Raw genomic sequence first — 27,622 nt, 5'->3', positions numbered from 1 at the left:
TTAAAGTTTTATATTTTTTTTTATTAAAATTTAATAAAAAAAAATTAAAATAAAATAAAATGGATCATGAACATTTTTGTATACAACTATAACACTTTATATTATTTATTTAATTTATTTAATTATTTTTTATTATTTTTTTTTATTTTTTATCAATTGATGTTGAATTAAATCCTATGTTTGCCTTACTATCTAAGTGGTGTTAATCTTTTTTTTTTTTTTATTTTTTTTAGCTCAATTTTGCATGATAATGATGCAGTAGTATGCAAAAATTGTTATAGTACATTCACGAAATTAGAAGAAAATATTATTAAAATATATGAGGAAGACGATTATCTGCTTCAACTCTTGCTGCTTGCGTTATTTTCGTGCACGGAATGGAAAAAAGCTTAACGAAATTATGATTATTGCAACATAAAACAGATGATGGCACTCTTCCTACGTTCATAATGTTTGGATAATGTCTATTGCAGAAAAAAGGACATTATTTGAGAGTACATTTTGTGGTCGCCTCTATTTTTTCGCTCGTTTCGTGTGTCATAAAAAATAATTTTTTTATATAAAACCGCATGAAAAAGACGAAAAAAAAATGAGAAAAATCGGTTGGGATCTACCTACTAAAGACTAAAGCAATTATATTGCAATCACAATGATTATCATTTGTTTTTATTTTATCTCGGGCTTTTTTTCTCGCTTTTCTCTCGTTTTGTGGGGAATAAGGGCCGTTTTTATTAATAAAATATGTGTTTTTTTATCCCAACTCAATTTTCACTCAATTTGATACAATCATGCAATTTTATCTCGTTTTACTATAATTTAATATGCGACAAAAATGTTGAAAACTGATTGATTTTAAATTTGTAAGCAAATTAGTTTGTGTGACGCAGTGATTGATTTAACTTTTTGTCAAGTTGAAGAGTTTTTGTGCAATAATCGAGAACTCGATATCGATTGGTTTGGTGTCGTCATACAAGGAGGGAGCTTCAGCGAGAATTGCAAGACCAGCTAATGATGCGAACGTGAACAAGTACAAGAAGAATCTGTCCAATACCATTGCGACAAAGCCCCAATCTTGATCCTCCTGTGAAATTTATTTAAATTTTTGTTTGAGAAAAAATTTAATTATAAAATTTTAAGATTTTTTTGTAACTTTATATCATAAAAAAATAATTAAAATAAAAAATTAATTAATTAATAATTAAAAAAATAATTAAACAAAATATAAATTTTGTAAAAAAAAAATAATAAATTAATTTAGAATTTTTTGAAATAAAATTTTAAAATAAAGTAAGAAAATTATTAAAAAAAAATTAATAAAAAATATAAAAAATTAATTAATTTAAAAACTTGCAATTTAATTTTTTAAATAAATGAATTAATTTAATTTAAATTTTATTTAATATACTTTAAATAAAAAAAAAAATTAAAAAAAAATATTAAAATTTACTTTTAATATTTAATTTAATTTTTAATTAAGAAAATTTAATAAAAAAAAATTACAAAATTAACAATAATAAAATTTTTAAATAATGTAAAAAAAATTAATCATTTAAATTAAATTAAATTAAATTATTGAATTATTTAAAAAAATAAATTTTTTATAAAATTTAATTAATTAATTTTTAATTTTAATTTTAATTTTTTTAAATTATTTATAAAAATTATAATTTTAATTTATTTTATTTTTTTTAATTTATAAAACTTATTTTATATATTTACAAAAAAATAAAATTTTCATTAAAAATAAATATAATTAAATTAAATATATATTTTTTTAAATTAAAATCTTCAAATTATAAGAAATTTTTTTTAATTTTTTTTATTTTTTAATTTTTTTTTAAAATAAGATTTAATTAAAAGTTAAAATTAATTTTAAAAAATTCTAAAAAAATGGTAATAATTTAAATAAAAATCAAAACTTACCGCATTAAATTCATCCATTCGCTGCATATGATGCTGTATAAACATAACATTATGAATTGCCTTTTCAAGTTCAAACGGATATTTCTTCCTTGCTCCCAAATCGCTCAAGGAATCATCCAATCCCGACATAACCGACGGCAATCCATTATATCCCCCAACATTACTAAATCCGCCGCCCAAAGCTCCAACAAGTCCCGAAAACCGATTCGTCGCCGTTGTCGAATGCAATCCGTTACATCCTCTTCCGCCGCCCGTTTGCATCGCCCTGATCGAATCCGGACTACTCGCACCCGAATTTAACGTCGATTGCGTATGAGCCGCCACTGCTGCATTCAATTTCCCCTTCATATTGCCATAATTGATCTTGTTCGCTGCCAATTCCTTCAACAAATCCTTCGGAACACGCATAAAAAGTATCTTCGGCAGACGCTTTATGAAGAACGCCCTTACCCAGGGCGCCATTTTGTGCGTACTCGGCTTGCGATAATGAATATTGAGGATAATAATTGTGATGACGACACTCAGCCCGACCAGAATCATTGTGAAGAGCAGATATTTGCCGAGAAGCGGCAACGCGAGTGACGTCGACGGTATAATTTCGGAAATTAGCAGGAAGAACATGGTTTGCGAGAGGAGAATACTGATGCAAAGTGCGATTTTTTCGCCGGAATCTGCGGGAAGGTAGAACACGAGAATGGACAAGTACGAAATTCCGACGCACGGAATGATGAGATTGACGGTGTAGAACAGGGTTTTGCGACGAAGTGTTATGTTGAAGAAAATATCGGGATAGGGCTCGGCACAGCATGGATAGTACTTTTCATGACGCTCTGCGGGCACATCGAGAATATCCCATTCGACACTCGGATAAAATTCGCGCAAATCGATGCCGTATGCCACTTTGTTGCTCGTTTTATTTATTTGATCCTTGTGCTTCAAATCAATCTGGAACGAAAAATGGATTTTTTTTTGTTGGTAAAAATTGCAAAAATAGAGGAAAAATTGGATTTTCACGTAAAACAAGAATTTATCTTTTTAGACCTATTATTTATGCTAAAAAGGTAAACTCCATAGTAACCTTTAATCAACAATTTTTCTCTTTTCCACTCACACACAGACTTTCTATTTGCTAAAAGGATTTTCTGCTTTTAATAAACACACACAAGGAACACAATGGGGATCGTGTCTTTTGTTTTTTGCTTTTCCATTTTTTCCGTTTTTGGGAGGTAATTTAATGGCATTCATGTAGATTACTTAACTTGATAAAGTAGAATTTTTGCAAGTACTTATAAAATTTTGTTCTTCATTTCTCTGAATCGGAAAAATAAACGCGAAAGAAAAAGAAAAAATTTGGGCTCAATTTCCGTTTTCTTTATGCAAAGAGAAAAGTTGAAAAAAAATTGACAAGAAGAAAAAATAAGTAGGTTGTTTCTTACAACATTTTCGCGAAGATAACAAATTGAAATCAATTTGTAAGTCTTATTTTTTTCTCGTTGATTTATTATGTATTAAAATCTATCGCAAACGAGACGCTCCTCGCTATTAATGTAAATCAATTAATTGGAAATGTCCTAATTTTCAATGAAAGGGACTTGAAATGATTGAATGTTGTTTCATTTTACGCACAGGAAGCACAAATACAACGAATGATGTATTTAGATAATTATGGCATTATGAAAAGATATCTTTGTAGAGTGGGTGAAATTATAAAAAATTAGTTTTTAAAGAAAAAAAATTAAATTAAATATAAATATAAATATAAATATAAATATAAATATAAATATAAATATAAATATAAATATAAATATAAATATAAATATAAATATAAATATAAATATAAATATAAATATAAATATAAATATAAATATAAATATAAATATAAATATAAATATAAATATAAATATAAATATAAATATAAATATAAATATAAATATAAATATAAATATAAATATAAATATAAATATAAATATAAATATAAATATAAATATAAATATAAATATAAATATAAATATAAATATAAATATAAATATAAATATAAATATAAATATAAATATAAATATAAATATAAATATAAATATAAATATAAATATAAATATAAATATAAATATAAATATAAATATAAATATAAATATAAATATAAATATAAATATAAATATAAATATAAATATAAATATAAATATAAATATAAATATAAATATAAATATAAATATAAATATAAATATAAATATAAATATAAATATAAATATAAATATAAATATAAATATAAATATAAATATAAATATAAATATAAATATAAATATAAATATAAATATAAATATAAATATAAATATAAATATAAATATAAATATAAATATAAATATAAATATAAATATAAATATAAATATAAATATAAATATAAATATAAATATAAATATAAATATAAATATAAATATAAATATAAATATAAATATAAATATAAATATAAATATAAATATAAATATAAATATAAATTTATAAATTTCCCATATTGTCTAATGGCAGGATATCAGCCATTTTTTTAATTTTTTATAAAAAAATGATCCTCTCTAATTATTTCATCGCTTTAGCTCAAACAAAACTAAATAAAAAAGAAATAAAAGATTGATATTTTTCAATAAAATATATTGCCTTTTTCATCGAGCACATTGATAGAGCCATTACATTCAAGTACACAACATGTTTAATATTTAACTAGCTAGAAAACTTAAATATTTGTACATTACGTGCGACATTGGAGTACAAAGGGAGAGAAAAGAGGCAGGCGTTAAATTGATGTGAAATAATAACAAAATTTATATCATTTTCTATCAACTGGCACGCTGCTTTTTATCGTCATTGTCACCCGAAGTAAGGCTCCCCCGAGCAGTGAGCGACACAAAATCTAACAGATAAAATTTATTGTTCACAATATTTCTTCTTCTTTTTCTCCGTTACAACATTACAAGTATTATTTTATCGTGATGTTGTCATTAGCATCATGTTACACTTTATTTATATTCCCTTTTGTAAATATCTCCTTAAACACGTAAAACGCAACATTTACACGAAAATGATCAAGCTTTTTGTTCAAAAAAAATATATATCTTATTATATATTAGTTTAATGATACACGCGAACATTTTTTTCTTAATTTATTATATTATTTTTTATATGTATGACACATTGAACAAATTACTATTATCGTCATCAGATTCTTGTTTTTCGCTATTTTTCGATTATTTTCGAATTTTAAAACAAAACACGTTGCCAAAAGAAAAGCAGCTTAACGACACGACACAAAATACAAATTAGTATTTCGGTATAAAAATTATCAACAATTGCAAAACTTTGTATATTTTGGGGATGATACTGTTGTTCGACATCATTATAGCGGTCATCACAGACAAAATTTTCGGAAATCATTAAATTCATGTTTGTGTGTCTTATTATTATAACGATTAGCTTGGGATATGATGCCGCACGAAAAAACACGTTTGCTTTTCAAAAATTTATTCTGTCGCATCGAATGACAGAAATGTGACATGATAATAATAAATTCATAGATACACCGATTGTTTATTGTTATTACCGTAATGTAGATGATGCTAAGAGAAAAATTAAATTAAAATTATTAAAATTATTAAAATTATTAAAATTATTAAAATTAATAAAATTATTAAAATTATTAAGATTATTAAAATTATTAAGATTATTAAAATTATAAAAATTATTTTATTATTAAAATTATTAAAATTATTAAAATTATTAAAAATTATTAAAATTTTTTAAATTTTTAAAATTATTAAAATTATTATAATTAATAAAATTATTAAAATTAATAAAATTATTAAAATTAATAAATTTATTAAAATTATTAAAATTTTTAAAATTATTTAAATTATTAAAATATATAAAATATATAAAATTATTAAAATTATTAAAATTTTTAAAATTATTAAAATTATTAAAATTTTTAAAATTTTTAAAATTTTTAAAATTATTAAAATTATTAAAATTTTTAAATTTATTAAAATTATTAAAATTATTTAAAATTATTAAAATTTATGTACATTACGGTATATTGCTTTGTGTGGTTTACAAATATTCAAAACCAATTTCTCTCGAATGTTTAATATTTCCGCGGAAATCCTCGTTGATTTATCAATTCGATCTAATTTTCCTCTGCAAAATTATTCATTTTACCATAAAATATATATATTTACGCGTTTTAAGCCCACATCATTAGTTTTGTTTACAAATTTCTGCGTAATAATAAAATATTCATTGGATCTGTCACACAGAGAAATTTAACGAAAATTCTCTCCAAGGAATAAATTTTAACTTTTAAGCCTTCTTCTATTTATTTATTTTTAGTGAAATGAAAGACGAAGACGAGACATTTTAATTTTGCCGTTTTGTGATGCGATAAAATTCGACGATAAAATACAAAATTGTCGGAAACTGACGTTAAATGTGTCTTAAAACGCTAATTATTGACACTAATAAAGCCGTTTTACTCGAAAACTTTTCGCCAAAAGGAGATATTTGCGAAAGTTTTTTATGGTATTAGGCATTTCCGAGCGAAACAAAATCTCATTATATTATTATTAAACTATTATTATTTTAGTATAATCAAAGCAAAACAATTCGCACCGTACGGAAAAAGCCACTTGATTTCGGCACCTTTTTCACCAATTTTCGCTTCATTAATTCCGATGCTCGACTGGATTTTAAATGAACTTGAGATATAATCCGCTTATGTCAGAGTCTCTGCACATTAAACAGTAGTTTGTGTGTTTTATGAGTTCTTTTCTTCGACGTCGTCGTGCGGTTTATAAAATATAAAATAACTTCGTTCGAAGAAATGTTGATCCTTGTCAACAGATTAAATTTAATATGTATGAAAAGCTTATTATTGATTATTTTTCATTTTTCCTCTTTTTTCATTGCAAAATTTCTCATTTATAATAAAAATTAATCGTTTCCATTTTTCGATCTTTCTTTAAAACTTTAAAAAGCAATCAATCAATTTGAAGCGAGATGAAAAGAAAATACGGGAAAAAACTCACCTGATTGCCATCGTAGGTCCACGAGCCGAACTTCATGAAGCACGTTTGCTGGTCAAATGGAAAATAGCGCACATCAATTTCGCATGATGATTTAAAAATAGCTGGCGGTGTCCAAATAACTCGACCAGTATAATGTAAAATTGCTTTTGTCAAGGTTGTAACAACATATTCGCCATCCGCACTGAAAATTGAAAAACGAGAATTGTAAATGCGAATAAAATAAAAAAAAGCTACACATGAGCGGATATCGAAGAGAGAGAGAGAGTAGGCAATAAAAACAAATAGTCCAATCAATAAAATTATATACAGCGACTACAATATGAAAGTTTTATTGGGAACACAATTATTCACCGGGATGAAATTACAAGTCAATATTTATACAAAAAAAAAAGTTTTACGAGGAATGTTGATTATAAATAAAATGATGCACGATATTTTTTTAACTATTGGAAATTGGTTGAATTTTAGACATTTTTTGATGATTCTGAGAATTTATAGAAAAAATTATTTTAATTTATTAAGAGTTTTAAAAAATTCGTTATGGAATTGAATTATTTCATTATGTAAAAAAATTTATTAATTTTTTAATATTTTTAATTTATTTATTTTTTTGTTATGGATATTAAAATAATTTTTTTCATTAAAATTTTTTGAATATTAATGAAAAATTATTCGCAAAAAATTTTTAAAATTAATAATAATTAATACAAACTATATTTTTATTATCGGATTCATTTTTCCTCTTCAAAATATATTTTTTTAAATTTTTTTAAATTTTTTTACACACAAAATTCAAAATCCCCATAGAAATTCATGAAGTAAAACTTAAGTTATTACTTTTCAAAATTTTATATGGAAATTCATGTTTTATGAATTTAAAGTCGGGCTTGAGAAACATTTTATATTCAAAAATTTTTTTCAAGAAAAATTAAGTAAAAAAAATTAAAATGTTTAAATATATGGAAAAAATATTAATCAAAGTGATACATATTATTTTTATAAATTTTAAATTCAATATTTCAAATAAATAATTAAAAAATTAATAAATTGTTTAAAAAAATTATAAATAAATAAAATTATACATGTAATAAAAATTTTATTAATTTTTACTAACATATTAATATTTTTATTAATTATTAATAATTATTTTAATTAAAAATTTATTTTAACATTAATTTAAAATTTTAAATAATTTCAAAAGCAAATTTATTTAAAAAATTAATTAATTAATAATTCTATTTTTATTAATTATACCTAAATAATTTATTAAATTAATAAAATAATTAATATTAAAAAATTAAAAAAAATTAAATAAAATTAATTAAAAAAAAATTAAAAAAGAATTTTTTTTTATAAACTATTATAAAAAAATAAATTTTAAATAATTTTTTTAACATTTAAAATTAAATTTTTATATTTGAAAACCAAATTTATCAAATTTTAACAAAAAAAAAAAAAATAAATAAATTTAATGAAATTTATTCCTCAAAATAATTATTTATCCATTTTCATTGCTTCATAAATTGAATTCACAAAAAAAAAATTCAAAGTGAAATGATGCGTTCTATTCATTGACTCAAAACAAACTACTGATGTTTGCTGTAAAATTTTACAGATCAAAAAGATATTTCGACAGGCAGAATTTTTGCGTCAACAATCAAAGAAATAACCTCAAGTTCCATTGTCACCGTACCAACGTCGAAATTTTGTTTTATTTACTGTGCGCAAAGTTTCCATGCTCTTTACAATGAAAAATTTCAAAGTGTACAATTTGCATTTTTAAATGTTTCGAGTATTTTAAAATTTGTTCAAATATTGCCGCACAGAGAGAGAGAGAGAGACAATTTGAGTGTATTTGCACAAAGCTAGTTTTTGCTGTGCTCGAGATTTGTTTAGTTTTGTGAAAATAGTTTGTTTATTGTTTACAATTTCCTGATGATGACGATGTTGCCGTTGAAAGTTGATGCTGATGCTGCTGATGATCATCACAGAAAAGTTTGTTTGACAAGTAATTTGCTTCGTTCATGCCAAATCGAACATGGGTTTTTGCTTGATTAGAAGAGATATTTGCTCATTTATGCATTTTGCTTTCCAAAGCAGGATAAAAGGTTCGCTTTTCGAGACGAAAGTAATGGATTTTCTGACGAAATTTATTAATTTTTTGTGTGTTTAATGTTTCGTAAGTTGATTCAAGGAAAGAGGTAAAATTTTGAAAGTATATAAAAATGTTCCGTAAAATATTCAAGACAAATTTTCGTCGTGCCTTTTATCCTTTTTCGCATGAAAACGAGAGAATTTCGAATCAGATTCAAGCTATTTTGCCAAACAAACAGCAGACTTTTTTTTTTTTTTTTTGAAAAATAAAGAACATGCCATGAAACTGTGTGTACTTTGGAAAGTACTACAACAACATATTTTTAACAATTTACATGCCATTCTATGCGAGTTTATGCGATTTTTTCTGTAAAATTTTATTTATGTTGTAGTTGCTCTTTATTCAAATGCCATATAAGTATTTGTGTGATGCTGCGATGTGTGTCTTAGCGGAGGAAAAACGTAAACGAAACATAGGCAAAAATTCCATAAATGTTTTAAAAACTTCTCTGTATCTCGACGTCGTCGTCGTTGTTGCCGTCGTCAACGCTTTCATAATAACAACAATAATAATAATAATAGCTTCGAGTGTATGTGGTGATATGCTTAACATGACCTAAGTTTGTTATCCCGTGTGCCATTCATTTTCCATTCTTGTTTACCTCTTTTGGAGATCAGGGATGTAAAATGTCTTAAATTTTGTGTTTTTGACCCTTTGAATATAAATATAAAAAAATTTAATTAAAAAATTATTTTTTTATTTTAAATTTAAAATCGTTAAAAATTTTATGAATTTATTATTAAAAATAAAAAAAATCCCTCTTTGATATTAAATTCTCTTTAATAAATTTCAATGCACAAAAATTCAAAACAATTTTGCAATAAGTGACGCTAAATATCGTCAGTGCAAAAATATAGCTTTTTTTTCTGTATAAAATGCAAGTTTAAGTGATCGCGATTTATTCAATCAAAATTTAATTTTTCCAAAATTCGATAAATAAGGTAAGGAAAATTTCGCCGGCTATTTTATAAGTTTTAATTCTCTATTTTATTCACAGAATCCAGGTTTTATGGCTTTTTAAGGCTTTAAAAATGTTCGGTAAGTACCTTAAACGTAATTTAGTATAACTTTGGCTAAAAAAATATTTTTTAGACTCCAAATTTTCGTTAAAAATTTGAGTTTTGTCGATAAACTTGCCCGAAAAATAAGTATTTATGATTAAATTATGTAAATTTAGGCTTAAATAAACTTAGAAATTGAATTAAAACATTTAAAAATTTGAGTTTTTAATGAAAAATCCCATAAATGTGAAAAAATTGGTTTACTCCCCGGTTTTTTTTTCATGTTAATTTCGGCCATCCATTGGACGTCCATCGGCATGTCCCATGGATGTACTTTGAAATTATTTTTTTGAATTTAAAAATTTAATAAATTCACTAAAGTATTCAATTTTTTTAAAAAATTTATTTGAATATCGTCAAAAATTTATTTTTCGCAAATCAATAAAATATTTGCTATTTTATTATCAAATTTCGTAAATTTATTAATTAATTATTTTTAATTTATATTGAGTTAATTTAAAATTTAATTTTTATTTAATGTTAATTCAATTCCATAATATTTTTTTTAAATTGAAATATTTTTTAAAATTTTTGTATTAATTAATTAAATTTTAAATTGTTTGAATTTATTTATTTATTCATTTTTAATTAATTTTTCATATTAATTATTATTTTTAATTTTATTTTAATTATATTATTCAATCTTTTTTTATTTAATTCATTTATATTTAATATTAATAAATTAAAAATTTACTTTATTTATTTATTTTTTTTATTTATGAAAAAAAAATCATTAAAATAAAAATTGATTTCTTTTGCTTTTAATAAAACAGAAAATCAATTTTCTATTATAATTGAATAAGTTAAAATTTTATTTTTTCTTTTCTAAATAAATTTCATTTTTTTTTAATAAAATTAGTAAAAAATATAGAAAAATAATAAAATTAAAAAAAATAATTAATTTAAATATAAAAAAAATAAAATAAACAAAAAATTATTAATTTTTTTTTTTAATTTAAGTTTTAATAAGAAAATTATGAATTTTGATAATTTTTCATCAAATTTATTATTTTTAATCTTTTTATAAAAAAAATTATCACATCCCTGCCATCATTCGAAAACAAAAAAAAACTTACAAAGTTTATAATAATATTAAATGATGCCTCAACCCCAAACTAAAGAAATTCTTTCGCATCACAAATGAGATTGACTGAAATAAATGCACTTCTAAAAATATTTTTCATCCAGATGTCAATCAATAAGCACTTGAACGAATGCACGCATGCAAACAAAATAAATAAAATAATCCACTTTGGTCGCATCCAATCATGTTTTTCGCCATTTTCATCCCTTTTTCTGCTCTAAACAAATATTTTATGCGAGCTCACAGCAAAGTTTACTTTTTTCTATATTTTTTTTTAAACTTCAATTTACTACAGAAAATTTCTTTTCATACATTTTCCATTCTTTTATTATTATTATTATGATTATGTGTGTGTTTGTGTGTATTTTTGTAATGTTCCTCGTTTGTAGCTGCGGTTTAAATTAAATACTGAGACTCATGATATGGCAGAATTTCAATTTGTTGCCAGTCGATGATGTAAGTGCTCTACAAAAAAATATATATTTTATTTTTCTGTGGCATGGCGTCTCTCTAACATGTAATTTAAGGCACCGACACAAAAAAAGAGAGAGAAAAGAGACCAACTAAAAAGAATTACTAAAACCCTAAACTGAGGAAAAAAACGGAATGTGGAACAAAATTGCACAAAATGCAATTCAGAGTTGTTGTTGTTGTTGCTGCTTCACAATATTGTGTCCACTTTTATCGTTGTGGCATGGCATTTTTATAGATTGTCCTCCGTGCAGCGAGGTTTTGTATTTCGCATCACGTCCTAAACGGGTTTCTGTTTTAAATGGAGGCTGAGAGTTTCGTTATTTTTTTTTTTTTGCACAGACCGAATTCAATTCAATTGAGAAAAGAGTGTAATCGTAAATTTAATTAAAGGGAGACATGGATGGTTTTTGGATTATGTTGGATGGCTAGATGTGGGAATTCTTGCGCTTCTCAGTCCGACAAACGATGCAATTTGCAGATTTTAATCGAGTTATGAGAAGAAAATTTTACACGAAAATCCTCAAAATAAACATTTGACTTTAATTTTCCTCGAATCAGTTTCAAATCCCTTTCACGTGTGAATGAAAAAAAGAAAAATTTATAAAATTCGTGCGTGACATCTTCAAAAGAATTAGATAATACAATAAATCACAATTTCATCTATAGATATATTTATTTAATCTTGCCATGTATCTTCTATAGAAGTAGAATTTTTTTTTACTTACTTATTGTAAAGTACAATATCTGGAAGCCAAATGTGTTCAGATGGCACGTACAACTCGGTAACGCCGCCGTATTCTGTAGGATCCCAGCGGAACTTGTAATCGTGCCATTCCTAAAAACAAATACAAGAAATTGGTTTTTTTATTTTTATTTTCTGGATAACATTGAAAACATGTGTTTCATATAGAAATAAAAAAAAAGATAAAACGCAAAATTCTTTAGAAAAAAATTATTGAAATGGGTTTAAATGGCAAATTTAAAATGATCAAAAAATAAATATTGAATTTAATTTAATTATTTATAATTTTAAAAAATTATCATTATTAAAAAGAATTTAATATTTTTTAAAAATATTTTTTTTTTAAATAAATTTATTATTTAAATTTTATTATTAAAATTAATTTAAAATTGTTATTTTTTAATTTATTTTATTCTTTTAAAATTACCCATATCTTTAATTTTTATCATAAATTATTTAATTTAATATTTTTTATTACTGTTTTATTAATTTCAAATATTATAAAAGAAAAATATTCAGCTTTGATTTTTATAAAAAAATAAACTATTTTATATAATTTTTGCTACAATCATTAAAATTTTATGAAAAATTTGGTAATAATCAAGTTTTTTAATATATTTTTTTTTTATAATTTCAAAAATAAAATAAAAGAATAATTTAAAAAATTTAATAAAAATTTAATATTTTTTAAACTTTTTAAAAATTTAATAATTTAAAAAAATATAAATAATACAATAAATTATTAATAATAATATTTGTATTAAATTATTATTTTCTTTTATTATTTTTAATAATTTATCTATTATGTATATTTTTTTTATATTTTTCTTACTTGAGTTATTTAGTATAAAATTTAATCAAATAATAAAAAAAAAATAAAGTTAAAAATAATAATTAATAAAAAATAATTAATAATAGTGAAATAAAAATTTAAAAAAAATGTAAGAAATTTTTTAATCTTAATTTTTTTTTTATTAATTTTAAACCTGAAAAATTTCTTACATTTTTGTTAATTTTTATGTTATTATTCATTAATTTTTAATTTTTATTTTAATTATTTAATTGGATTTATTAATGGAAGTTATTTGAGTAAAATTTTAGAAAAATATTAAAAATACATTAACATAATTGATTAATTAAAGAAAATAATAATTTATCGATTTGTATTAATAATTTATTGTATTATTTATATTTTTTTTAATTATTAAATTTTTATTTAAATTAAATTTAAAAAATAAAAAACAGCAAACATTTGATATTCAATAATTTTTAAAATTTGTTTGAAATATTAATATTTTTTTTATTTAAAATAAATTGAAATTCAAACAAATAAAGAACAATAAAGTAATCCATTACTTTTTTGAAAGATTTTTTTTGTGCAAATAAATACTCGGAAACGATTATAACACTTTTTAACTTGATGGAAGAAGAAAAAAATTTATTTTCATTGTTCGCGAAATTTTTTTTATTTTTTTTATTTAAACAAATATTTCACAAAAAGCCTTTAAATCCGAATATCCGATACTCATATTTTCAGAGTGAGTATTTTCTCAGTTTTTTTTTTTATTTTATTACATAATACGTTATGTAGATTAAACTAAACACACATGCAATAAAATTGTAAAAGACGAGATAAAATATGTGTATTTGCGAAAAGTGCTGGAGATGGTATTAAAAAGTATCTAAAAGGATCAAAATGTGTATTGTAAAACTATTTTCTGTATGTTCGGTATACTTACATGCTCCAACCATATGTTTGTGGTGAGAATTTGATCCTTTAAATTCTGCAAGTACAGAAAATTGTAACAAAAGTTTAGTTTTTTTTTGTATATTTTAAAATTTATTTCATTGTTTATGATTAAATAATTTTTCATGCTTATGTCGCTTGTTCTCGGTTTTAGGTTGGCGTTTCAGTTTCGTAGCCAGGATAGAAAAAAGAAGTTTATTCAGCTGAGTGTGAATTTGGGGCAACATTCCTTTCCTGATTAAATTTTAATGCGCTTACAATTGCGATTTGCTCGCTCGAGAAAGAGGAAAAAAATACGAAAAAATGCTAGAAATGAAGATTAAAAGGTTAAACAGACCATATTTAACTCATCTATTATTTATGTCATCATCCTCTAAAATAAAAATTTAAAGTTGTCACACATTCTCGCATGTAGTAGAGGCAAGAAAGAAAAAAAAAAAGAGTAGATTGGATAAGACGCCACACATAAGAGGATTTAACTCACTTTTTCCGAATGTCTCTTCTATTTATTTTCATTTATTCATTGATTCTCTGTGTTCATCTCTCTCGTTCTCGTTTGTCTTTCATTCAGTCACTCGCACAAATAAAAAAAAAAATAAAGCGAAAATCCATTAAACTTACCATGGTACATTAGGTCTGCATATATGGGTTGCTTTTACTTGCGGCGGAGTGAGATAGACACAAAGGCACGTACCAACCGCCGCTTTTAAAGCAAATACTTGAGAACAATTTTTTGATGGAGCAAAGGGTTTCAAAAAAAAAAAATTATTAAAAAAAAAAATATTTTAAAAAAGTTGAAAATTAATTTAAAAAAAATATAAGATTTTATTAAGAAAAAAAAATAGATACTAATTATTGAAATTATTTCTAAAATTTAATTTTTTATAATTTATTTTATTTTGTATTTTTATTATTAAAAAAGTTAAAAAAAATCAAATAATTTAATTTATTAAATTAAATTAAATTAAAATAATTAAGTTTTATTTAAAACAATATATTAAATAAATACTTTTTTTAATTTTTTTTATCAAAAAAAAAAATAAATAAATAAAATAAAATAAAATAAAATAAAATAATAAAATTTTAGAAAGAATTTAATTAATTAATATCGATATTTTTTTCATCGTAAAAATATTTTTAAATATATTTTTTTTATATAAAAAAAATAAATAAAATAAATAAAAAGACATTTAAAAAAAAATTAAATTTATTTTAAAATATTTTTAAAAAATTTTTATCTGTTGAAAACAAAAAAAATATTTTAAATAAAAAATTAAAAAAAATTCTTTAAAATAATTTTTTTTTTAATAAGATTTACAAATAACATTTGTTTATTTTAATTTAATTTTATTTATTTAAATTTATTAAATTTTATTTAAAATAATTTTTTTTTATTTCAATAATTATTTTATAAATTAAATTTTTGACCTAACGAGTATTTTTAAATTTTGACCTAATGCAAATATTAAAATTTTTCCCAATGAAAATTTTAAATTTTTGACCCAAAGCACATTCTAAAATTTTTCCCAATACATTTTTTTAATTTTTTTTTTTCAAAATTAAATTTTTGAGTTTCGAACTTACATAACAACAAGAAAACCTCAATAAAAAAGCATATAACAAAATCAGAGATTTTCACCGCATTTTCTTACAAACAGCACAAAAGAAAGCAAGCAGATAGTTTTGTGTGTTTTCGTAAAAAAAAGCGAAAAACGACGAAACGATGCGAAAACCAATATCTATTAATTCTGCACCAAAAACTTTGAAATGCTTAAATCAGCCATCATTGCTTCTCTCGCAAGATTTTCAAAAAAAAAAAAAAAGTGCACGCTACTCCATCTACAGATATACATCACCAAGTGTCAACATCCATCTTATCTGTTTGATCTTTATGCTTTTTCCGTATTCCGTACGGCAAAGTGCATTTTTCTTCGTCGTCGTATTTTTGTGCTTGAATTACATAATTTTCCTTTGCTGTTTGCATGTTTTGAGCATTAATATTAGCATTAGAGAGACGAAAGTACAACACGAATTCCTCTTTTTCTTCCCGTTTTTTTTTTAGTTTTTTTTTTCCTTTACATGCGAAAATTTATCAGGGTAATTTAAAATATTGCAAGATTTTTAAATATTTTGTCTTGAGCGATTTTTTTCTAAGGAAAAAATGTTGATGAAAATTTTGCGTAAAATATTTTTTTTTTCGATTAGGCGTTCAATTGCCCCCAAAATGACTAAAAACGCATCAAATTACAAAAAAACCCGCCCACTCTAACGACGACCGATTTGCCAAATATAATACGTGATGCGAATAATTTTACTCTTCATTCAGCCTGATTTAAAAATCCATTTTGTGTTTGCATGATGCAAAAAATAAATTTTAATGCAAAGGAATACATGATAAATTCCCGTTTTATACATCAATGTAAATCAATATTGATTTATTTTACTGGATGGATTTGTTTTTAAATCTTCTTCACGTATTTTTTAAAAATTTATATTTATTTAAAGATATATGTATGTTAAGCAAGTCTTTAACCACAACAACATATTTTACAAAAAAAAAAAAAAAAAAAAAAAAAAATACGGAGAAAATTAAATAAAATTCTTCCTTTCATAAATAAATGATATTTAATATAAACTTTATCGCTTACACTCGGAAAACTTTTTTCCCGTAATTAATATAAATGTTACTCTTATACGTTATATATTTATTTTTATCATCACAGAAAACTCCCATGAAGGAAAAAATATAAAAATAAAAATAAAACATCAATATTGTAACATCTTTTCTAAAGAAAGTTATGATAAACTTATTATGAAGATACAGAACTACTATTAATAATGAAAAAAATAAAAATACGAGAAACTTAAAAAAAAACGAGACAACTGCAGATGAAAGTAAGAAAATAAATTACTGGAAATAAGTTTGATACAACAACCTAGATAAATTGAGACAGCAGCAGCCAAAATTGTGTAAGAGGTTATAAGTTGCTTGTATCTATTGCCGGAGACATTGTAACTATATGAAAATAAATATATAAAAGTTGAATATGTATTTTCACATAAAAAGATCGTAAAAAAAAGTTTAAGAAGAAGAAAAAAAGTCGCATGTTTTCTTGACGTGATGTATAGTTTAGTTGATCAATTATGGCTTTATTTTTTATTTATTAAACTTTCAATAAACTTGAAAAATTGAGAATAATGAAAAGTTTTATTAAATATTATTTATTGCTATAAATAAATTAATGAAAAAAATAGTATTAAAGGAGATAATAAAAATAATAATCATAAAATTTAATTGAATTTTTTAATACATATGTTCATCATGGATAAATTTTTTAATAACTTACAAGTATATCAATAATATAATAAGGTTATTAAAAAAATTTCATTAATTTTATTTATATTATTTATTTTTTATTTTATCATTTTATTGAAAATTTAGTAAAAAAATGCAAAAATATATTTAAAAAAATCAATTATTAATTATTATTAAATTAATAACTTTATCAAAAATTTATAAAATAAAATTTATTTAAAATATAGTATAACAATTTACTAATTAATGAAATAAAAAAAATAATTAGAATCAATTTTTAATTTTATTTTTTAATTTTACACTAATTTTTTTTTTAGTTTCTCATATTAAAAGCTAAAAAAAGTACACAAGATAATTAAGAAATAAAATTAATATAATATTTTTACTTTTAACTAATAATTTGTATTAATTAAAGTATTAATAAAAAAATAAATTTATAAATTATATAATTTTAAAAAATAAATAATTAATTTTTAAATTTTTTAATATATTTTATTTATTTATTTATATAATAATTATAATATATTAATATTATTAAAATATAATAATATTTAAAATTAAAATAAAAAATAATATTATTTTTTTTTAAATTTCCTGAATTATTGTACAAAAAAAATATAAAAATTTAAAATATATATAATTTTATTCATTTTAATTTTTTTTTAAATTAAAGTAAAATAATATTTTTTATTTAAAAAAATAAATATATTATTATAAATTATTAAAAAATCAATAATTAAAATTATTATTTAAATAGGTATTATTTATAAAAAAAATTAAAAAAATAGACATTTGTATTAAAAATAATTATAAAAATTTCAATTTATATTTTTTAAACATTTTCAAAAATAATAATTTTAATACCTAATTTTAAATAAAAAAATAAATATACCTACAGGATGTTAAAAATGGATTTATTATTGATAAAATATTAGCAAACACGTGTAAATTCAATAAATATCAAAATTTGCTGCATATATAACATTATCATTATCAATATAAAATAATTAAAACAGCATTATTTCCTTCATAATAAATAAACGTTATTAATATAAAACATTACAAAACCCCAAAATTAAATTAAAATATTGTATAAAACTGCGCCTTAAATCCCTCACATAAGCCTGCAACATCACATATTTTCCGTTATTATTCTAAATCAATCACAAATCCCCTTCACACGTATTGCAGTCAGCCACCAAATATGATTAGAATTGAGCAATGCACACATTTGCTCATTGCCAAAAAATCCCCCGAAACAAAATGATTAAATGTTGACACAGTATAATATCGCGCCAAAAAATTTTTAATGTTTCATGCACACACGTCGCTCGACGGAGAAAAATATGCGGGAATATGCGGGTCGAGCGTGCTTTGCTCTTCCTGCTGGATAACATGGCGAGGTAGCACAAAACACCAGAAATTTATTAAATTTATTATGTTTCTACTTCCGTTCCGCTTGACACTGATACAAAACTCCGAGACTCGCCTCGCACACTGCAAACACGTTCAACGTGAGCAAATATGTATAATAATAATAATATTCCTGCCAGCAGTACGGAATTATTAGTCGAAAGAGGGAAAAAAATGTAAATGTACTGACAACGACTCGATATTATGATGTCGATGATGATGACGATGAGAGGGACGACACGTAAAACCTATTCCGGAAATTGACAATTGCATCGGTGTATCCGGGAAAAATACTCGAGAGCGGAGGAAAAATTGTCTTTAATACAATTTTGTCTTGTTTGCTTATTTTTTCTCCCTCGCTCTGATAAATAATATAATTTGATTTGATTGAATCAGAAAAGTCTTAATGGAAAAATATTATTTGAATTATAACTAATTTCTCTCTCTCACAAAACAACAAATCGCAACGCAATGGCAAAAACACATTGCAATTTAGCTGCATTTCAATTGATATAATCAAATTAGATGCCTATTCAAACATATTTCTATGATTATATCATTAAATTCCAAATATGACCACGATTTTCGAGAAAACATGAAATAAAACAATAATAACAACAACTTTGAGGTAATTGCAATTTTTCAAAATATTTCAAATTATTTTATTTTCCTCAACATAGGTAGAATAAAAAAATATTAAGAAAATATTTTTCAAATATTTTTCAAAGCAATTTTTAAATTTTTCTGTTTTTAATAATTAACTTAATTTTAATAATTATAAAATTTATTATAATTATTAATAATTTTTTCATAATCCACAATTAAAAAAAAAATAAAATAAAAATTAAATTAAAATTATTCAATTTTTTAAAAAATTTTTAAATATTTTTAAATTATTATTTTTAGAAATAATTTATTCAAATATATAATTTTTAAAAATTATTAAGAAAATTTTCATAAATTTTGTAAGTAAATTTTATTACATTTTTCTTTTATTATTAAATATTATTATTTATGAATAAAAAATAATAATAATAACATTAATTATTTTGAACAAATTTATTTATTTTGGTTATAATTTTTTTCTAAATAAAGTTTTTCATATTCAAAGAATTTAAAAAATTTCAATTTTCAATTTTAAAAATTATTTATTTAATTATATATCATACATTATGATAGAAATTTTTTTTTAATGTATAAAATAATTTATCGATAGAATATAAAATTATTTCTAAAAATAATTAAGTTTTAATGAAAAAAAAAATAAATTGAAATACATTATTAAATAATTATATCAAAAAATATTTTTAATTATTAAAAATTTTTTTGAAAATTTCTAAGATTTTTATATTAATTTTTTTTAATTTTAAAAAAAAAAAAATAAAATAAAAAAATATATAAAATTTATGCATGTTATGTAAAAATAACATAGAAATAATTAAATTTTTATTTTTGAAAATATTAAAAAAAATTATTTAATTTATAATTTTTTTATAAAATATTTTTTAGATAAATAAAAAACATTAATATTAATTAAATTAAATAATTATCATTTTAAAGAATTTTTTTTAAATATCAAATTTCACAAAATACAAACAATGAAATATGAAACATTTCCAAAAATTGCAATTGTCTTATAATAATAATAATAATAATGATAGACTACTAAATTAAAAAAAATGCTATTCATTGTTTCGGATGTCGGTGTCTCTGTTCTTGAATGTTGCATTAGATTTAAAATAAATTTAAATAAAACCTCATTTTATAATCTTATATTGAATTGATAAACCTTTTAAATATATATTTATTTAAATTTCATTTATTTTATTTTTTTGCCGCAATTTAATGGACTTGGCTGAGATTTAGAAAATGCTAAATTGCTCCAAGGTTAAAATAATAAAAGAGGGAAAAATGTTTCATTTGTTTAAAAAATTATCTACGGACGAGTTAATATTACGAAATACACAATTTTATGACACCAATATAAATTTTTAACTATTCTCGTCTTCGGCACAAGAGAGACGGAGAAGAAGCAAGGATTATCTAACAATGATAATAATTGTTTGTGTACATCTTTGAACAGGATCTTTTGCCAAAATAAACAACATGACGATGCAGAAAAGTCACTTTTCTCGGAAATAGTGAGGTAAATAGTGATTGTTATAAGGGTAAAGAGGACCCTTCATTAAAGAAAATGATTACGTGTTTTTTTCTCTTCTTCACTCCCTTTTTATTTCCTTCACACACAAACCGAACAACCTTTTACATATAACTTCATCATCTTCATCGGAATTGACTCGCAATGATAGTTTTTCGTGTCCTTGCAATAAATTTCCATCGCCCCTTCGATGGTCGTCGGTCAATTCGCTCGGCAACCAAAAGATAAACAAATAATTTTCGAAGGCACCCAAAAAGGACACGAAATGCATGGAAAATTTTATTGCAGACGACAAAAAAGGTTTTTCTGTTTGTTTTCCTATCGATTATCATCAACATCTTTCGGATATATGATAATTTGAGAAAGGGTATGGATTTTTCGAGAGAGCGAAGGCGATAATAAACAAATTTGTGTTTTCCGTATAATTTTTCGGTGCACGACGACGAGGAAATCATCAACGAGTTTGGCGCGTAATTGAAAGCGGGGAGGAAAGATAATTAAAATTGAAGGTAATTTGTGTGTGCGTGAGGTTTCTCGGGGGAATTGTTTGAGTGACATCGTGACACAGTGGCATACATTATTATGATGCGGAAAAAAGGTAATATTGCTCTTTTAGCAGGGAAATTCGGGGGAATTTGGAAAATGTTGATCAAATATTGGCGCGCAAGGATAGGGATTGCCAAGGGAGTCTCTTGAGATCTTTTTTATTTGTCTCAAAGGCGGTTTACTCCTTAATTTTGTTCACGTGCTATGAGGTTTGATCAGTTTTTTGCCTAATTTGAAGGTACGAACAAAGAAAATGTGAATTGATGTTAAATTTATTTTTTTATTAAAAAAAATATTTTTTCGACTTTGTATTTTCTTTAAAAACTTTGAAAGTCAAAGTTAAAAATAATTTAGTTTAATTTAAATTATTCTAAACAGCAAAAATTACAATTATCGAAAATTATATTTTAAAATATAGAAAAAAAATTTAAAAAATTAAAATAAAAATTCATCTTTAAAGTATTTTATAAAATTTTAAAATTAATTTTTTCAATAAAATATTCAAACAAATTTTAAATGAATTTTGATATTTAAATAATTTTATTAAATTTAATTACATTTTTATTTTAAAAAATAATAAACTATGTATAAACTTAATATAATTATATTTTTTTATTATTTAAAAATTAAAAATAAAATTTAGTAAAAATTAAGAATATTGAATGAAATTAATGAATCCATAAAAAAATAAAATTTTAATTTTATAATTTATTTTATAAATTTATTTTAAAAAAAAAATAACAAAAAATGTGTTAACAATAAAATATAATTATATAAAAAAAAATAATATAATATTATAAATATGATTTAAAATTAAATATTTTTTAAAAAAATTAAATTATACTTTAAATTAGTTCAAAATTTCTTAATTTTAGATTTTTTTTTATAATGTAAATAAATAATGGAAAAAATTAAATATAAAAGTAAAAATAAAAAAAAAAAATTATTTGAAAATAAAATTTTAAATTGTAATTTAGAATTTTTGAGCAAATTTTGATATATTTAGTTTAAATATTTTATAAAATATTTTTTATATTTTATTGCTTAATTTTAAATTATTTATAAGGTTGTGCTTTTCTTTTCCAAAAAAAAAATTAAATTTATTAAAATTTAATTTAAAATTTACTTATTTATTGAAAGATACTGAATTTATTTTAAAAAACATTTAATTTAATATTTTTATTAAAAATATAATTTATTAATTTAATAATAATAATTTTAATTAATTAAATTATTTTAATAAAAAAAATATTTTAAAATAAAAAAAAATAAAAATTAAATTTAGAAAAAAATAATTCCATATAAAAAATTTAAAGTTTAATTTAATAATTAAATTATGTTTAGTTTAATAATTTCATAAAAACATAAAAATAATATATATGGAACATTTTTTTTTTATTTATCAAGAAAAATATCTCTAAATCTGATCAAAGAACCTTAAAAGAGCCACTTGCACGCGCATTGTTTCCCCAGAATTGTCTTTTGCTACAGAAAAGGACAATTGAATTACTCGCGAAAAGTCCTTATTCCATTCATTGAGACGTAATCTCAAACACTCGTCTTTATTCACACACACTGCGCTCTCATACAAACACACACACGAGCGAGAGATGTAAATTCCCCGTACTCACGACAAATAGGTAGGAAAAATGCGAATGACGGGAACAAAAAGCAAAAAGATGAAAAAGATGAACTATCTTATCTTATCTCGCGTTGTTGTTATTTATTTACCTTGTTGACAGACAAAAAAAAATATTTCTGCGAAAAAAATCTCACGGCAAATATTTAATGCGATGTTAATTAAGAAACTTATCAAAAACAGACATGAAGTAAATAAGAGAAGAAAAAAATGGGAAAAAGGGACTGTTGCTTACCAATTCGATCAGCTGTGAGAGCCGGAGACCCAGTTTGACGAGAATTGTGTCAGTGTTATTGCTGACGGGTCGAATGAGGCGATTGTAATTACTCAGCAGGTCATCGTAGAGTCGCTTGGCATCCGGGTTGGCTGTTGTCGGTGTCGGTAGCAGTGCGACGGAGGCAGCAGCAACAACAACCGAGATGTACGTAAATACGCGTCGCACTTTCGTCGTCGTATGGCTCCGTCGTGTAAATGTCATTTTTTTCACTTTTTCTCGCACTTTTTTGCACTTTTAATGTCTTTTCGCGGTGAATTTCGCGGCAATTTGCTGCGATTTACGAACTAAAAGCACTTTTTCGACATTTTTTCACGAATTTACGCAATATTTTTAATTATTCACGTGCAAATTTGAATTTTTTCTCTCTTCACTTCGATTTTCACTGCACGCAGAATTGCTTTACAGCAATGTACTACTTTCGTCTTTCGCTGTAGTTTGTTACTAAGGTTTCGCCAAAAGACCGTTTGGGGCGCTGTCACTCCCTCCATCCATCTCTCCATTGCCTTCGTGTCGTGTTTCGTGCCGTTCGGCGGCGTACAGAAGTGCCTTGTCCCGACTTGCCATTCGCAATTCCCGATTTTGCATCCGTACGCCGAACTCCGGTTCGTCGCTGTTCACATTTTGTTAGATCGATTTGTCGCAGTGCGCATGTCTCGTGGAAGTTGCAAAAATTTTTTTGTGCAAAGCTTCTGGGATTCTCAGCATCTCCGTGTGTGTGTGTGTGAGTTCCTCAAAATGGTCAAAAACTCGAGTCGCTGCCATAAATTATCGTCGAGAGTGAATGAAAAGCTTGTTTTTCGCTCTCTCTCTCGAACTGCCATGCCATCGTGACGTCGTTTGTCTGTCTACATTACTTTGGCCCGTACAGCAAATAAAGTGGCTGGGAAATCAAACGCATGTGACAATATCGCCCGAAATGCCGTTTTTGTTGTTTTTTGTTCCACGCCGCAGCCGATGGATGACATTATGTAATATCTTTGTCAGCCCGAGAGATGAGTTGGGTGTGTGCGACGCGTTACGCACTAAATGACAAAAGCTGTCATTATTTTCTATTATTATTAAAATCAATGAGCCTTAAATCAATGCTAATATAATAAAATGGTAATAAATCTGTCCCTCATCTCGTTTCGATGTAATCATCGCATGTGTGTAATAAACTACTGTTTTTGTGCGATGACACAAGACAATGACTTGAGCGATCAGTCTTAAATTAAATAATAAATTAATCAAATCAATTCTACCATATTGACGTTTTATTTGCTGTTTGATTGAAATTAGGATGCGAAAATTGATGAAAATTATTTCTTTAAAAATATTTTTAAAATTTATTAAAAATATGAATTTTGAAAATGAATAATATTTAAAAAAAAATATTTCGAAATTAATTTTTAAATTTTTCGAAAATTTTGTCTTAAATATTTTTTATATTTAAAAATTTTGAAGACACGAATCTCGAAAAAAAAAAATTTCGAAAAAACATTTTATTTTCGAAATTAGCTTTCTGACTTTCGAAAATTAATTAAACGCTAAAAGAATGAAATTTTCGAAAATTTGTTTTCGAACTTAAAATAATTTTCAAGTTTTTCGAAAAAAAAAAATATTTTGTTTCAGATTTTTGAAAATTTTCAAAAAACTGTTCAGATTTTCATAAAAATTTTTAAATAATTTTAAATTTTAATTTCAGAGACCTTAAAATTCTGATTTGTTTTTTAGTTTTTAAAATATTTATTTTTTTTTTATTATTTTCAAAAATATTTATTGATCATTAAAAAACAAAATTTCTGATATTTTGAAAAAAATTACAAAAAAAATTAAAATTTAGATCTTTCAAATTCTCAAGATATTCTCAAAAATTTATATTCAAAAAAAAAAATAAAAACATTTTCGAAATTATGAGGTTAGAAAAAAAAATTTTAAAACATTTTTCAGAATTATGTTTTAAATTTGCTTAATAATTTTTTTTGTTTTTTTAAATAAAAAATTGAGTTCATATTTTTTGATTTAAGTATACAAAAAAATTATTGAATTTTATTTTAAAGACAAAAGTTTATATTTGCATTTAAAATTATTTGAAACATCAAATTTTGTAAGATATTAAGTAAGTAATTCAATATATTGCAAATTTTTAAATTAAAAAAAATTAAATAATTTTTATAAAATTACAAAATATTAAATAAAAATGCAAAAAAAAAATTAATATAATATTTTCTTTAAAAAAAAAATTTTTTTGATTTATTTATTTTTTTTTAATTTTATTTTTTTTTTAATTTTTATTTGTTTTTAAATTTATTCATAAAATAAATTTATTATTTTTTTTTTAAATAAAATTTTTGAAATTTTAATTATTTTCGACAATTTCATTAATTCGATAAAATTCGTATGAACTTCAATATTTTCTCAATTATCGTTTTAATTTTGTATTTGTCGAATCCGCGAATTCGAATTTTCCTCGCAGTAATCAATTTCTCGTCTTTATTCTCAGATTTGTGTGACAGTCGATGAAGGTCCATCCGCAAAAAATATCACATGAGCACTCCCTGAATGATTGCTAATCGACTCAAAAATTCAAATTGACATGACATTATTCAAAATAAATCCCCCAAAGGGAATGGACACTCAATTTGATTATGTTGCGGCTCACAGAAAACGCACAGAAAGCACACAGACGAAACAATTTATTTACAAGCCAAACAAACAAGGAATCAGGTATTGACCCAGAAAATAAAGATACGTATGGTGCGGTATTAAGAATTAAAGACATTGCAGTAATAAAAGGGAAGGAATATAAATCATGTGGGATTTGTGCAAACATATACGCGGTCATACTGTGTCGCTTTCTTGACTCCTCGACATTGCCGCAAAAAGAGATAAAAACATCGAAATTCATGCAATCTCCCATAAAATATATTTTTCCTTCGTCTTCGTTGTCGACTTCGTTGTCATTTCCTCCGGTTTTTTTTTTTTGAAGAATTTTCCTTTTAACGAGCGAGCGAGAGCGACATATTATCTCCAATTTTTCTTATCGCCTCCCGAATCTCAGATATGTTCAAAACTTTGCTAAAATAAATATTTTAATCTGAAAACTTGATTGCTTAGCATTAGTTATAATCTCTATTTTCAATTTAATTTGTCCGCTTTCGAGTGGGGTACCTACTTTGTTCACACGTCCTCATTTATTATAACTTTGCCGTCATGTAAAATTTTTGTCGGATTTGCTAATCTCGACACATAAATTTTGCCGTGTAAATGTCCCGGGCGCAAAATTAATTGAGTGACACACGAACATTTGAATAATTTTTCTGCACAGAAACAAAAAAAAAAACTTGAATTTTTGTCCTGTTTTAACACCTTCGTCGTCTTCGTCTTCTTCATCTCTTGCGTTTTTTTGTTCCCGCATCCAACTGAAAATGATTTACATAAAAAATTTGCATTTATTATATTAGGTTTTTACCTGTATTTCATTTTTTTTTGTTCTGTCTCAACTTAATTTTAATAAAAATGGATGGATGGCGAATCAAGAAAGAGAAATAATTGAATCAGAAGGATGGAAAATTTGTAAAATCCAATGTTGATTTTGTGTTTTATTTAACTTTGTAATAATTTTGCCGATGTATGGAATGATAGTGGTGACGTAAATGGAGATTTGATTCAGAGTAGAAGGAGATTTGTGTTGGGTAAGGTCATTTAATGATTTTTTTTCTTGATATTTTATTAAAAAAAATTTAAAAAAATTAAAAAATAAAATAAAAAATAAATAAAAAATTTCAAATAAAAAAAATAATTAAAATTAAAAAATAAATTTTTAATAATATTTATTTAATTTAAATTTTTTTATTTAAATATTTAATATCACATTGAAAATAACTTTTATTTTTTAATAAAAATAAAAATTTTATTTTTTAAATTTTTTATAATTTTTTCAAGTATCAGGAAAATAAAATTTAAATTAAATAAACTAATAAAAAGCCAAAAAAATTTATATATATATTTTAAAATATTTATTTTTATTTAATAAAATAAA

General features: G+C 22.9%; 1 protein-coding gene across 1 annotated transcript; it reads right to left on the bottom strand.

The window, feature by feature from the left end:
- Window positions 1–215: 215 nt before the first annotated feature.
- On the bottom strand, window positions 216–23,994 carry LOC134827661 (acetylcholine receptor subunit alpha-like 2). Its single transcript, XM_063840411.1, has 6 exons — window positions 23,560–23,994; window positions 14,245–14,289; window positions 12,489–12,598; window positions 6,990–7,170; window positions 1,924–2,868; window positions 216–1,081 (listed from the first exon to the last, which is right to left on the bottom strand). Exons 1-6 carry the CDS (start codon window positions 23,800–23,802, stop codon window positions 896–898), a joined length of 1,710 nt encoding a protein of 569 aa, XP_063696481.1. The 5' UTR covers window positions 23,803–23,994; the 3' UTR covers window positions 216–895.
- Window positions 23,995–27,622: the final 3,628 nt, after the last annotated feature.

This window comes from Culicoides brevitarsis, chromosome 1 (genome assembly GCF_036172545.1).
Source record: "Culicoides brevitarsis isolate CSIRO-B50_1 chromosome 1, AGI_CSIRO_Cbre_v1, whole genome shotgun sequence".
NCBI classification, from domain to species: Eukaryota; Metazoa; Arthropoda; class Insecta; order Diptera; family Ceratopogonidae; genus Culicoides; species Culicoides brevitarsis.
The sequence above is the reverse complement of the archived record's forward strand: the minus strand, read 5'-3'. Positions and strand labels throughout refer to the sequence as shown.

Bases quoted from the DNA above. Each gene is read 5' to 3' on its own strand.
- LOC134827661 (XM_063840411.1), bottom strand. From the start codon at position 23,802: ATGACATTTACACGACGGAGCCATACGACGACGAAAGTGCGACGCGTA. The intron at 7,171-12,488 runs GTAAGTAAAAAA...TTCAATTTTCAG, and splicing joins GATATTGTACTTTACAATAA to TGCGGATGGCGAATATGTTG. The intron at 1,082-1,923 runs GTAAGTTTTGAT...TAAATTTCACAG, and splicing joins GAATGGATGAATTTAATGCG to GAGGATCAAGATTGGGGCTT.